This window comes from Telmatherina bonti (genome assembly GCF_933228915.1).
Source record: "Telmatherina bonti genome assembly, chromosome: 10".
In the NCBI taxonomy this organism is placed as follows: Eukaryota; Metazoa; Chordata; class Actinopteri; order Atheriniformes; family Telmatherinidae; genus Telmatherina; species Telmatherina bonti.
Window position 1 is genome coordinate 28,376,129 of NC_136628.1, and position 15,358 is coordinate 28,391,486.

Consider the following 15,358-nt stretch of genomic DNA (forward strand, 5'->3'; position numbering starts at 1 on the left):
TACTGTTTCAAAAGAGAAACATGGACGTTAACGCCTGTTGTAAAACCCAAAACAAAGCAACTAAAACAAATAAGCTTTTTGCATTTAAAATTAAGCTTAAATTTAACAAAGAAAATGCAAAACAGAATCAAAACAGTTTAAAAAAAATGACTTACTCTTGACTAAGACTGTGATCTGACAGATGATGGTGATGCTGTTTCAGTTGCTGAGATTTTGAGCTGTTCATTTTTCCATGCATGGATTCTTTTTCTTGATGGTCACACATTTCAGACTTGGGAACTTTAAAACCTCTGGCGTCCTAATATTGATGCACTGGTCTGGAATTTTTCTCCATCAATCGATGCTCCAGGGGAGAAAAGTCTGCTGACACTGGCACAATATCGATCCCTGGAAAAACATCTGGCATCTTTAAAACTTCATCAGCATGTATTCATTTTATATGCAAATCTTGCTATGTGTTAAATGAGGCACAATAATGAGGAAAAGATTTGTTCATTCATTCATTATCCTAAACACTTAGTCCAATCAAGGGTCGCAGGAAAGCTGGAGCCTATCCCAACAGTCTTTTGGCAAAAGGCAAGGTACACCCTGGACATTTCGCCAGTCCATCACAGGCCCACACAGACAAGCAACCACTCACGCTCACACTCACTCCAATGGGCAATTTAGAGTAACCAATCAACCTAACATGCATGTCTTTGGACGGTGGGAGAAAGCCAGAGTACTCGGAGAGAACCCATGCATACATGGGGAGAACATGCAAACGCCACACAGAAAGGCCACTATCCAAGCCTCGCCCCAGCTGAGTATTGAACCAACAACCTCCTTGCTGTGAGGCCACAGTGCTAACCATGAGTAAAACATCACAATAAAAAAATCAAATCAATGATTGAAAGAAAAAAAAAAAAAAGATTTTCTGAAATAAGATAATAAATAAGGAATGTAAGAAAAAATCTCACATTTAAACAATACTGATGTAATATGTCAAACAGGGAAATGCTCGTTTACAGAAAATTTGGTAAATTTAAGAATAACACAGTCCAGTGACTATCCAGTGACAATGAAAAAATGACAATATAAATCAAGTCTTAGCATTACAATAAAGAGATAAAAAATTATTTTGCTTATTAAAAAAATATATATATCTACCATCTAATTAGCATTTGTACCTACCTTCCTGTGGGCTGTGGTCTTCTTTCAAATACACAGATTTCCCCTGAGTGATCCACCTTATAATCAAGCTGGGAGGCACATGTGCAACATACACACTGAAATATCAATATTTACAGCTCTGTTGTCCAATGAGAGGCTAGTCACTGCAAGCAGCTGCTTTGAACTAATTTTATCACCACCGAATGCTGATCTGTATAACAACGTATGTCATCTTGTCAATAAAAGAATTGTTGCTATACTGCACTATACTTAAACTGCATAACAGCTCTTGAGATAAATGCAAACTGCTCATATTTTCTATGTTTACATGCATATGAGCTTAAAATAACATTTAAGCAGGTTAAAAGATATCAGAGTGACATTCATTCCAAATGCAAAATCACATCCTCATCAGAATATTTTAGGAATTTGTGTGACAAACCATAAAAGTACAGATGTTTACTGCAGAATCGCAGCCATTATGTCATTTTTAGATGAAAGATGCCCTGAGAAAATAATAGAAATTAGCATCTTAGATGCAAGCTGCTGTAAGAGTCAAACACTGGCTTTCAGCATTTGTTTTTCCTTGTGCACCAAAGTGTTTTCAGTCAGGTGCATCAGAGGTGAACTCTGCTGTTGCAGTGATCCTGCATGACTGGAGGCTTGCTTGGAGGTTAGTATCAGATGCTGTCAACTATCTCTTTATATCTAAATATTACACAAAATGGTCCTCAGTTGGATACAATACAGCTTGCTTTTTATTTGGTTACCTTTTTATAAGGTGGTGCAAAGAAATCTTACACGATACTTCAGAGATACTTGTCTTGTGTTGAGCAGAGGTGCAGAAAACTGTACAGGATTTTAACAGCGGAGTCAGATTATCGATAAGGATGTCCCTATTATGTCAGTGCAGTGGGCAAGCTAATAACTCAGGCAAAACTGACAAATGCATTGAACTCCGATAGAGACAAAAACCATTTTACATCATGAGAAAAAAGTTATGTAAAGCATTTTGCATTTTCCATGTCAAGAAACATCAGACTATAAAACACTGAAGCTTTTCTGTGTATAAAAACTCCAGATCTGCCGCCTTTAACGTAATTTAGTGACATGTATGATATTGATCGCAGCCAGAAGCTTTCTCTGCTTCAGCGTAACCATGGCTCAAATCCACAGTCGGTCAATAGTGGACGTACATTGTGACGAACATGATGGAAAGTTCGAAATGTCACTGATCTCTCACACGCAAAAAACACTATATTTAAAAAATCTATATCTGCATTTTAATTAGGCGGATTCCCAAGGACAGCACGTACAGGAACAGCGATAAATGCAGCTATTTTCATGTCAAAACGATTAAATATTTGTTCTATATCCAACAATAAACTTGTTTACATGCAGTTAACAGTTTTTGCAGTTAATAGATTTTTGTTTTTGTCATTTTTCCCACCATTTGTTATCTCAGATCTGGACAATCTGAGCGTAGCGCATCCAAGTGTTTCTGGCTGAGGCTCGTAATTGTGGTTCATCCCAAACGACTGAACAAGATATCAAGATATAAGTGGAAAAAAACAACTGCACAGATGAAAGACAAAGGAAACTGCACAGTATCATACAGTGTATAGTTGAACTGAGGTATGAGATCCTGTTTATAGATCTAATCCTGGTCTACTTCTGGAGTTCACTGACCTCCACAGGACATTAGTGGGAGGTCATTATTGATTGGGATGTATCACCAAGAGGAGGTGTGTGCATAATAGCTGCAGGACAGTACTGAACATTATGCAAAGTCAAATTAGAACTGATAGATATTTTTTTCTCTGTTTAAATCTGTTATAATAATTTTTTTCAGGTATTGTTTACGTCAAGGTTTAGAAAATACAGCATTAGACAGAAAACTTGTTTCCTCTTTTTTTTCCCCCCCAAACTTTTTTGAGTTTGAAGCTTTTTCTAAGAAACTGAACATGGTTGATTAAATATTTGGCTGGTTGGAAGTAGATAGTGCATTGTTCTTTCCCAAAACAAACAAGAAATATTATGGACATATATCCTGATGTTCCCTTGGGGATAAAAAAAAAAAAGATCTATTTTATTCTATATTACATGATCTGTAATTTGCACCTAGTCAGTCACATATGGTGCAAACAGCAACCCTGGGAATGTTTATGAGCATGCATTGACAGTGCTGTGCTGCAATTATTCTAAAATCGTTAAATTCACGGATGAATTTCAAGCCCTAATTATTGCCTGACAGCTTTCAAAACCAGATGAAATTGGATTTTCTTGCTGCATCCATTCGAGATTGCTTTGAGAAACGTTCCATAGCTGTCATATTAGCACTATCATACACAGATGCGAGCTGAGGACTGCATCTGTTTTGTGTGACGTTACTTTTACTAGAACGAGTTACCACCACATGGCTTTCAACCAGCAGCCTGCTTTATAACGGTGCAATATACAGCATGGTGAAGATGGCTTTCATAAAACTCTATTTGAAGCTGTATAACACATCTGAGACTTAAGAAATAATTTGTGGTTTAAACTGTGAAGGAAAGAAAATATAAAAACATTAACAAGCTTAACTTCTGTAGTATTCCCATTTAATAGAGAATAGAAAACACCAGGAGAATGTACAGAACAGTATGTATGGCAAATCTAAAAGCAAAGCACACAGGTTTTAAAATGTAATGGAGACGCTCATAGCTGTGCAGTATGCGTGGCTTTGTGTTTGACTCCAGGTCCGGTAGTGAACGAATGCACAAAGCCCTTTCATTCAGTTTATCACTTTGTAAATGTTACGCTGCATATAATAAGACTCTGACATTCCTGCCAGCATGGGATGCTCTGTCAACATCAATAATGTAGAGAAACTTAAAAAACGAAAATCAATTAACTTATAAAGATCGCTGACAAATGTTAGTTTGAGTAAGTACAGCCCCTCTTCACCAAACCAGCAATAACTGATAACTTAGCTATGCACCACACATCAGACACTGTTTTAGTTCGTCGCTCTGCTTGTATCCCTGCAAAGTTCTGAATGTTGGAAGAATTTTTAGAAATGTATTTTCTTTACAGTGAAGGACCCAACATGCTCCATCTCCCTGACAGAAGCCGGCCAGCCTCTTAAAATTGGGTAAACAGCTCCCTCTTCTGGGCTGGGCTGACCATGTGCTGGAGTCCCATTTCAGCCCAGGCTTATGTAGTGTTGCACAGAAGGGATATAATTGCTTCTCATCAGTTTTTCCCCACACGGATGTTGGGGTTTAGAAGAGGATCTAAATTTGGGTCTGAGCCTGCTGAGGCGCGTCCAAGTTTAGCCATGATGATTATCAACGTAAAGAATCCCACAACTCCAACTAATAGAAGCATGAACATCCTCTGTTTCCAGGACAGAGACGTCCGTTTTCCACCTGTGCGGTTCCTGAAAAGATCAACACATAAAATACACCTGGGATCAAGTTGTTCTGCTGTCTCATTTTTTATGTCCTAAAGTTAAAGCAAACAGAATTCATCAAACAACAGAGAATCATAATACTAACTTTAAAATTTGTGCAAACCAACTCAACGCTGGTCGTCGCCGGTATTTGTCATCATCAAAGTCGATCTGTGTAACAGAGCTGTGAGGGGCGTCCCGCGTGTCGTAAATCTTTCTTGGTGATGATGCTAAATAATAAAAAAGAAAAAACAATGTTAAATGTTTACTGTAAACAAAAACAATTTTTATTTATAATGCTAAAAAGCAGAAACAAAGATCTTCTATAAAATGGCTTTCTGAGACTCTACCTGTGTGTATTGTAATAGTGTCACAGGTGTTGGCAGTAGCTAAGTTGATCACAGCATTCTCCTGCATATTTGAGTCTCCATTCTTGTGAAGACCTCTGTCCTCCTGTGATGGAGGCGAGCCTGGCGGCAGGCTGGCATTGGTGTTGTAAGAGTGACTGGAGTATATGTTACTTTGCTCTTGTGCTGACAAAACAAAAAAAAAACATTTGGTAATCTGATCAGATAAATATGCAAGTATGACATTTTATTAAGATATAGGTATTAAAGCTCACTGTCAAATGTTGACCAGTCGGCATAATCGCTGACATCACCAGCTTTTGTCTCTTCAGGGACTTCAATGGGCTCTTCAATCTGTCAACATACACATTTTTTTAAAATGAATCAACATTACTGTAAATTTCCTTTTAGAACGTTAAGTACTGAGCAATAATGAGCCTTTACCAGCGGCAACCCTAAACCAGCTCTGGCCCAGTTGACAGATGACAATTGTTCTTTCAGCACATCAGCAACTGGGCTGGCCAGATTGGAAGGGGGAAAGACTGGACCCTGACAGGTGGGACACTGGTAGCCTGCTGGGGCCGTATGGAGAGGCAGCCGAGATGCCAGGTTATTAAGACAAGCCCAATGAAACACGTCTATGAGAGGAAAAAAGGAAGAAATATTGGATTAAGGAACCATTTTTCAATGCTGCAACAGGCAGAAATCTTTCATTTCCATTGTTTTGCATTGTAAGACTGTTTATTTACAGTGATCTTACATCCAGAGACTTGACCATCTTACCATAGCAGACCAGCCTGACTGTGTCTTGTGCAGACAGTGGATTATTGCACAGAGCACAGCTGGGGTTGTAATCGCTGTCCTGAAGCCATTGCAGATATGATTGCACAATACACTAAAAAGCAGCAAATTAACAAACAAAGTTACTGTTGTGCCACGGTTTTGATCAAACAAACACCATGTGTGATATTATGTTTTTTCCCCTACTGACCGTGTTGTGGTTAGAGACCAGGCAGTGTTCACACACGTTCACACGATGCTCGAAGCAGAACAAATTGGTCACCTTTCTCTTTGGACACTTGCAGAGACCCATAGCCGCATGTGCTGTGTTGATCACAAAACAAAGCAAAATATCCTCGGGATGAATACTCAGGTTTTCATAATCACATACAGTCTTCCAAAATACTGTCAAAACAATCTAAACAAATTAGAAGAATTCCTACTGATGAAAAATAGCAACATTTAAGCTCTACAGCGAACAGCTGTATCCTGAAGGAAGCGTACTTCCTCTGAGAACAGTAAAGATGCAGTGGTTTAAAGAACTTTATAATTTTTGTGAAACTCTGAAATCCCTTGTTTTAACTTCAAATGCAAAAAAAATGTTCACAGCCTGAAAAACCAGTCATAAGGCTTGCTTCATCCTTGGGGTGCTGCATGGTGTGCATAATCATCTGTGTCATGCCGACAGGAAACTTAAGAGTCTGTTAAAATAGTCATGAACATAAGAATTGTTCAGTTCCAGTTTTATAGTTTAGAAACAGGTTATTATTGTATGTGGCCAAATATCTGACCATTCATTTTCTATAACGCTTTGCCCAATTTAGGGTCACAGGAAGGCTGGAGCATATCCCAGCAATAAACAGGTGAGAGAGGCAGGGTACACCCTGCACATGTTGCCAGTCCATCACAGGGAAACATAAAGATAAACCACCACTAAATAATTCCACCTTTGGATAGTAGGGAGAAGCAGGACTGCATAACATAAAGTACTGCTGCTGTTTAAAACAAACATGAAATATCAAATTTTGCTTAAGAATTTGCTGGTTAGACAACAAAAGTATGCATTTGTTGAGCAGAGTCAGGGTCCGTCCTGTTTGCCAGGAGCCTAGTTAGTAAATGGTCTGTACTAATTGTCCTGACTGACTGTTGTGATTTTGGGTCATGAGAGTGAAACAGATGATGGAAAGATAACACTGAAGACAAAACCATGATTACTGGATGCACAAAAATCTTGGCTTGCATATCTCCCAGTATCTATAAGAATGACAGAAAAGGGATATTCTAGCATTCCAGAGCACACTGACACAAAAAAAAAGTTTCTGCATGGGAAAAGTAAAGAGGAGGAAAAAAAGTAATACTATAATTCACTATATTTGTTGCAATTTTGCTGCTGTCACTTGGGATAGTAAACATTGTTAATGCGAATGAGTTCTCAAATGACTTACCTGCTTCGGCAAAATTATAGGAAAAAATAAAAAGCTTGAATTGCTTGAATCTGGGTAATAAAAGAGGAGCTAAATTTGTATTAAGAGTTTCTAGCTAGATTTAAATTGTATTTAATAAATCAAACATTACACAAATACAAAATTTTCAACATTTATTTTGATAACCTGGTCACATTTGAACTGTGAATAAACAACAAAATAGCATTAAGTTTCTTAAATATATTTTGTCATTCACATGCAACCATGGGAAAAACAAACTAAAACTAAAAGAAAAATTCGGCATATGAAACATTCTTATCGTGATCGGAAATAACTATTCCTGTCTTTCTAATGACATAAGTTATGGGGTTTAAGTTTTGAAGGGTGACACACTTATATGTTGAATCCATTTTAAATTGAATTATCTAGTCATTATATACACACACACCACACAGAAATTAAATTAATCAATTAAAAAATAAAAACATTCAACAAAAAAGCCTCATTAAGATTATCAATGGTCCTCCATGTGCTAAAAAGAATATGAATTTTTGGTCTTTAAGCTTTTGCTGTAAAACATCTAAATAATCTGATTGTCTCTGGCTACAATGGAAAACGCATTAAAAAAAAAAAAAATCTAATAAAAGATAATAAAAAATAATTATTTTATACAAAACATTTCTTGGCAAAATTTTTCAATCAACTATCATATCATTCAATGATTCACATGAAATGTAGTTGAATGCAAGAGATTTTAGCCACATTTCTATCACCTATGTTAGCATTGCCAGGGATTGTGATTAACAATCACATCCTAAATCTTTGCCTCTTCTAGGAGTCTATTTTTTTCATTTTTATTTATTTATTTATTTACACTTAAATACTTAGTATTGTGTTTGAATAAATATGACTTAATCTGACATATATTTACTAAAATTATCACCTTGTTGTCACTTCACAAGATGTGGGTGGCAAGTCCCCACGCTATTATTCAATTTATTAGAACACGTCTTATATTTTACATCTTACTTTATCCAAGGCTATTATCAGATAATACCCAAATATTTACAGCTTTATATAAATCTACTGACGTAGTTTATGCATCTTCACCTGTTAGTTTAAAGATTTTCACAAAACTGAGACGTTATCAAAAGCATTTCGAGGAAACCTGAGTCAGTTTCTCAGCTCGCACACCTTGATTCACAGCAATAATGTATGTTGTCAGCGAGAAAACCTTCAGACATGTGAACTGAAGTATAATAACAATGCTAACATCAGCTAGCTGCTAGCTGGGCTGAAACTAGTCAGGTCAGGTGACGTTAGCGAGCTAACTAGCTAGCTGGAGAACCTAAAAGTTCTAGTAGTAAACATTTACGTTACCTGTCACACGGACATTAATCAAGACCCGCTCGTTTTAGGTAATGTTGTATGTTGTCATTTAAGCTGTCTTGGTAATTTCACATAGAAGGCGGTTCCACAGTGTGTCACCATTAACCTGGACTGACTTCTTCCTCTCTCTGTTTATGTGCCACGTCTCTTCCGCTTCTGTTTCTTCTTCGTGTGTGTTTTATCACAGCTTTTCATCCTGCACTCTGCCATCTACTGAGCCGGGGTGGATGTTACTTTATATGTCAAACTACATTCATTCATTCATTTTCTGAACCGCTTAATCCAATTCAGGGTTGCGGGGAAGCTGGAGCCTATCCCAGCTGGCTTTGGGCGACAGGCAGGGTACACCCTGGACAGCTCGCCAGTCCATCGCAGGGCTGTCAAACTACAGTTGTGCTTATATGTATTCATACCCTTTCATTAAAGAAAAGACTGAATTTACAACAGTCACTCAAATAACTGGAGACTTAAAAAAGAAAAAATACCTAAGAATTTGCAAAAATATAATTTAGTGATATAAGACACTGTTTTTTCATTTAATTGAGTTGAAGAAAGAATAAAAACCAACCAAACAAACAAATTGGTCCTGGACAAATTAGAGCACTTTTCTGTTGAACAGTGGGACAAAATACCTGTCAACAGGTGCAGAAGTATGACTGAGAGGAACAGAAAACACTTGACTGTAGCGGAAACATTAAAGGACTGTTCAACAAATTATACGTTTATGAGTGATGTAATATGTAATAAATTATCTTATTTGTTTGCTTTTTTTTTTTTTTAAATTCTATTGAACCAGAATTAGAAAATATTTAATGATTTTCATAATTTTTTTTATTTATTATTACTTCCACAAGTCAATTTCATCTTATTTTACAGGCAGCTGTTTTTTCCTTCTTTAATGAAAGAGTATGAATAAATATGACCACAAGTGTATTAAATGCTTGTAATATGAAACCTAAATATACTGTATAATTATCAACTATAACACATTCAACTGTTCTAAACATGTGGTACACACGTAAAACAAATAGCTAGCTACCATTTATTTGGTCTATTATTTCTCTCTCTACTTCAAACCTATATAAAAAAAACATCACAACCGGTAGTGTGATACATAATGCAAATAATGAATTTACCAGGTCATTGATGACAGAATAATTCGTATATGTACAAGTATACATGCTATATTTGCGATGCATTCTAAAGCATTCTACAAAAACCCTTTTTTATCTTATTTTCTTATTGTGACAGTGACAGAGTTCAGTTGTAATCCAGAATAGATAATAAATGTAAAAAAAAAACAAAACAAACAAATTAAGTAAACTGTCTCTTACTTGACAATGAACTCCATTGAACTGTTGGATTTCTTCTTTGAAAGGATTATTTTAGAAATAATGTCAGGCTAACTCTATGACAAATCAGTTCCTGCATATAAAAGTGTTAACCCTATATCTGCAAACCAGTCACCAAACTGTTGTCATATTGATCCTTCAAGTCATTCATACATCCTCTAAGTAGATAGTCAATGAGGCACTTGAGATGGGTCTTTAATCATGTGTTTGAAGAATACTGCAGACTTCTTAAAAGAAATGCTGTTTAAAAGAAAAGATAGCATTGTCATTATTTTTTCTGGTAATATAAACTAAGCACAATTCAGTAATGATTTGACAGAAAATATGTTTTGAAAATGTCTTTTCATTGATTTGATGCTGTAAGCAGAATCTTAAAAGTTGATTTTGAAATGCCTACAAAATAATTCAAATAATGAATAAATCAAACAAACAAAATAATGTTTTAATATGCACAAACAATATAAAAAAAATTTGAAGCTGTTTCTTTAAAAAAAAAATATCTTGCACACAAGCAGCCATGACAAGCCTCAGTCCAGGTCTTGACAAGCAGCTTTTATATGCATGCTAATGACACTGAAGCATTTGGCAATGCCACTTGCTCATGCATAATAATGATTTTTTTCGTCTTTACAGTATGCACGCTTGTGTGTGTAAATGGCCATGGATATATCTGAGAATGAGGGTACAAATTGTTTCCTTCACTGTTCACTGCACATGTGAATTGCCTGTAGAGGGAGGCGTTGAGAGCAGAATGAGAAAATGAAAAATCAAAAGACCAAACCAAGTGTAAAGGAGGGAGACAGAAATTTGCTGCATGTCTATTATTCCACTTGACATAGAATTTTGCTTAATGCGTGAAGAACATTCATAACTTATTATTTTGATTGGAGTCATCTAATCTCACATAGATCACTGGACAGTTTTTATTTAAACACAGTGACTGAAATGCATGTACTGACTTTGAATGTGTGTGCAATCTTCTTGCCCTTAGTGGCATCCTATTTAATCTTGGTTTTTTTGTTTGTTTTTTTAAGGAGGAGACCAAATGACTTTGTACAGAGCATGGACCTGTGGTGTCCTCAGTGACAACCGGGGACAAATATAAATCACTGACGGGGGTAAGGGCATGTGTAGACTGGAGCAATCAGATGGAATGGAAATCTAAAGACAAATGACAAAAGCGCTGGAGGACAAATCAGCACGCAAGCTGCTGCGACTTTGTCTGAAACTGTGACTGAGAGGCTAGCTGGGTTAGGCTGGGAGACATTATTGACTGATTGAGTCTGGCATTTATTGATAAGCCATCAGCTGCATCTGTGAGGGACAGCGTGAAGATTCATGTGTGGCTTGTTTAATTAATGTGTTAGCTAATGTGACTGTAAAAATCCTAGCTCTATATGTATATCCATGTGTTATTTTAAAACATGTTGCATCATATGCATATTGCCCCAAGGGGTGATGATGCAGCTGATTCTCAAGAAAACCTGAAGAGAGAAAAAATGATTTCATGTGAAACTAACTATACCAAATACATACTCAAAGCATTTGTTCAAATTTGAGGTTTCACTTAAATCCACCTCCACATGCTTTGCATACCACCTCCATTTATGTAAAACAACTCTATTATTGTCTTTGTTTGTGCTAACTCTGTTGATAATCTAGTAATTTATTGACAAAAGCATCAAAAGTGAATATTTAAAAAAATATTTCTACCAATGAAACATAATTTTTACGTACATAGATAATGAAACATTTAGTAATATCTAGATGACTATAAACTGTGATGGCCTGGCGAGCTGTCCAGGGTGTACCCTGCCTGTCGCCCAAAGCCGGCTGGGATAGGCTCCAGCTTCCCCGCGACCCTGAATTGGAATAAGCGGTTCGGAAAATGAATGAATGAATGAATAGATGACTATAAACATTATGAAAGCAAGTATATATCTGTATAAATAGTTGCAGTAATTCATCATGATCTCAGCATTAACTTGGCTAATATTTTGGCTTTTAGTTATGTAATTTAAATCTGCAAATAGTTTGAATTCAGTTAAAAAAGTGAAAAAAAAAAAAACCCAGTGAGAATAATGCCTTTTTTCAACAGTTATAAAAATCTTGCATTTAATTTTTTAAAAATATATATTTAATCTAAATTGTTTCTTGAATAACATCCTGAATCTGGTTCCAAATGTGTCGGTCTCTGCATATCCCCCCTTTGTTGAAAGGCTCAGCTTTACAGCTGACATGATGCTTACAGCAAAACACGACTTTTTGTCTCGTAACAACTGATAGCAAGTAAATTTATTTTACAACTCTGATTTGAGTCATGGTGAAAAGGATGGATTTGAATTATCACACCTGAAGCTGGAAGCAAGTCAACCAGTTGAGGTTCATAGTGTCCTCAGGTTCATCCTCATTTCCACACATTTTCCAGCTGCAAAAATCCAAGATGGCGACTGCTAAATGCTAAACTCGAGGCTTCAAAACAACAGTCCACACACCTGTAGCTGATATTATGGTCACCAATCCCTTTTTAACATCCAGTCTATGCCCGAAACTTAACCAGGTGACATCTGTGCCATAGAAGTTAAAGAATACTGAGTCGTCTCAGAGAACAAATTGGGTCCCATGTTTACCAGTTTTGGACCCCCTCCAAAAATTATGTTTACTTCGTGTTGCGCATGTGCAATAAGTGAAAATGAAGCTAAATTAAATCCATGGTCCCATAACCACATCATCTGATTCAGAGGGTAATTACACTCTGGATACTGTTACTTTATCAGGATTGTGGCTCAGAAGCAAATCCATCAGGCTTTGTTCTGGATGAAATTGGACTGATTGATTTATGTATGTCAAGCGAAGGGCAAAGAGACGGGCACAAAGAAGCTGCAGAGTGTGAGAGCAGGTCAGGGGAGAGGGAGTTACAGATATATGGATGAAGCAGGGACACCTGATGGGGGATGGAAAGTATTGAATCAGACAGAGACAAATGGAGTGTGAGAGACAGAGAGAAAGAAATTTAGACATATGCCTGCTGACCTCAACTCTTTTTTTCAACTAATCAATACAGGGAAATGCACATGTGGGGGAGGCTCAGTGTGTGCCGCTCCCAATAAACAGAGCAACAGTGATATTACCTCAGTGCAGCCGGACTCCTCCCTGGCCTTCCAACCTTTGCTCATGTCTCTATTTAATTTAGGGACTTGTAATCTTATCACAGACTGAGAGGTCTGGAGCACTTAGATTGTCCTCATCACTGGATTCAGTGAGGAAAATGATAGAATATAAAGCATCATAGCTTCCTCAAGTTATGTGCATGTTAAAAATAGTTGTACACAAGAGACCTGTAAAACAATGAGAAATTATTTATTCTGAGCATTTAGTCTGTCTCCCATCTATTCTCCCCCATAATAAACACACACGTTGGCAGACAATCTAAAGTGCTCGCTGTAAAAGAAATATTCTTCCAATGAGTAGTCCAATTTCTCAGCACAAAAAAATCCACAAACTTTTCATTAATCAACTCAAAATGTGTCAGACTGCCAAGGAATCACCGCCATCAGCGTTATTATTGGTTCCTCCTGCTGTTCAGAAAAGAAAAGAAAAAGTCGATACACATTTTCAGCCAATTAGAAGAAGCCTCTGCGTGGTATATGTCAAATCCACATTGCAGAACGGCCAACGCTCAATTATCCAGACTTGAAATGACAGGTTGGAAGTAAAATTGCCAGCTTTGCAGGTATAAAAAAAAAAAAAAAATTTGGCCCTGTGAGAGCAGAACAGAGGACAGAGGCAGCCAGGATCAGACAAAGTTCCCAGCAGACTTTTCCAAAGAAAGAGCATGCAAGCAAAGATTAAAGCCCTATACCATTCCTTCTTGGCCCCAGCCCTCCATTTTGCAGAGCTTAGCTGCCCCAATTTCTTTTAGGGATCAAGGACTATTTACTTATTCATCCAAATATCCCAAAAGTCTTGGTTGAAGGGCTGTATGACCACTATTTGTAGATTCCTAAAAGTAAAGGGGCACCTTACTTCTGCAGAACAGAGAGACAAGGACCAAGTAGCAGGGCCCTGCCAATCCCAGTCTCCTGGCTGTTATTGGTTCCCTGGATAGCCTGTAATCACCATTAAAGTCTTAAAGGCTCCTGCTTTATGTGACAGTAAATTACGCTGACACCACTCTGTATGAGATCCTGGTGAGCAGGAGATAAAGCTGAAGACCCTTGTGATGGACAAAGCAACTGCAGAGACCTTGAGTAATGTGTCAGAGTGAGCCCCCCTCTTCCCAGTTGTGATTGACGGCTAACAGATTAGAACGTAAATAAAACACAACCAGAACCATTGAGTGAGATGCTATGGTCTGGCGTCGCACTTCATCATCAGTTTAGAGAGATTATCAAGTGTTTAGCCATGGCTGCAGCTCTGTGAAGCAGTGGAAGCTAAACACAAACAGTATGCTAACACGCACACCATCGCATTGCTAGCATGTTTATTTTACTGTAAATCAAGAGACCTTCATTTATTATATTGTGGGTTTTTCCAAGCAAGAACTGTATGTCATATAAATAAACAGTGAGCCATTTAAGCGTGTTCAAGGCAATAAGCACATTAACCATGCCAGCTGCAGGGAGAAATTCTGCTGTTCAGTGTCACGCTCAAGGTCACCACAACTATGTATTGTGAAGTTTATTAGTGCTGGCCATGCATACTCACAACCGCCATCTTTTTCTGTCAATGAGCGAACAGCTTCTCTAACCTTTAACTGCTTCTGCCTCCAGCCAGTTTAGTCATCTTTAATTTCCACAGCAAAAGACAGATGGTTAATCTGTTTCTGCTGGCTAGGAATTAGTCACATGTTGATGCTCTAAGTGTACTGACTCATTATCTGGAAACCTGTGTGTTTGACCTGCTGCCGGTGCTGATTCACATCTGGTTGACTGTTTGAGCAATCTTTATCAGACCTTTCAGAGTGGCTGTTGATTATGTTGGGAACTGCACTGAAGAAGAAAATGCACAATTTACTCACCTTTGTTTCAGACACGTTCAGCAGCCAGTCACCTTCGCCAAAGATTAAATCGAAACAAAAAAATCAAAGCATATCAAGTACAAGTAAGAAATGTATTCATAAGTGTTGAAAATAAAACAAACCAAGAAGAGAGGTTTTAGAGGGGTTTTTATTTCTTTTGTGCAAATGATGAGTTCAGAGAGGAAGGAGATAAAACATACGAGTGATGTCTCATATAGCCTACGTCTGAAGCGTTTGATCAGAATGGCTTTGTCAACAATATCAGAGCATTGCCCAAGTCTCCAAATGATTAAAAGTGAGTGCTTCAGGGGATCTATCAAGAAATCAGAATAACTCATGATATAAAGATGAGAAGTTACAAAGATTTGTCCAAACAGTTTTTCATATTCATGGCTTGGTATCTGGTTTTATTTCCCGTGAGACTTTTAAGAGGTAAAATTGTTCGGAGACTGAGCTACCTG

General features: G+C 37.3%; 1 protein-coding gene across 1 annotated transcript; it reads right to left on the reverse strand.

The window, feature by feature from the left end:
* Positions 1 to 3,744: 3,744 nt before the first annotated feature.
* On the reverse strand, positions 3,745 to 8,656 carry zfpl1 (zinc finger protein-like 1). Its single transcript, XM_079247141.1, has 8 exons — positions 8,517 to 8,656; positions 5,924 to 6,036; positions 5,716 to 5,827; positions 5,377 to 5,570; positions 5,208 to 5,286; positions 4,936 to 5,118; positions 4,692 to 4,815; positions 3,745 to 4,573 (listed from the first exon to the last, which is right to left on the reverse strand). The coding sequence occupies exons 2-8, from the start codon at positions 6,023 to 6,025 to the stop codon at positions 4,387 to 4,389; spliced, it is 981 nt and encodes a 326-aa protein (XP_079103267.1). The 5' UTR covers positions 6,026 to 6,036; positions 8,517 to 8,656; the 3' UTR covers positions 3,745 to 4,386.
* Positions 8,657 to 15,358: the final 6,702 nt, after the last annotated feature.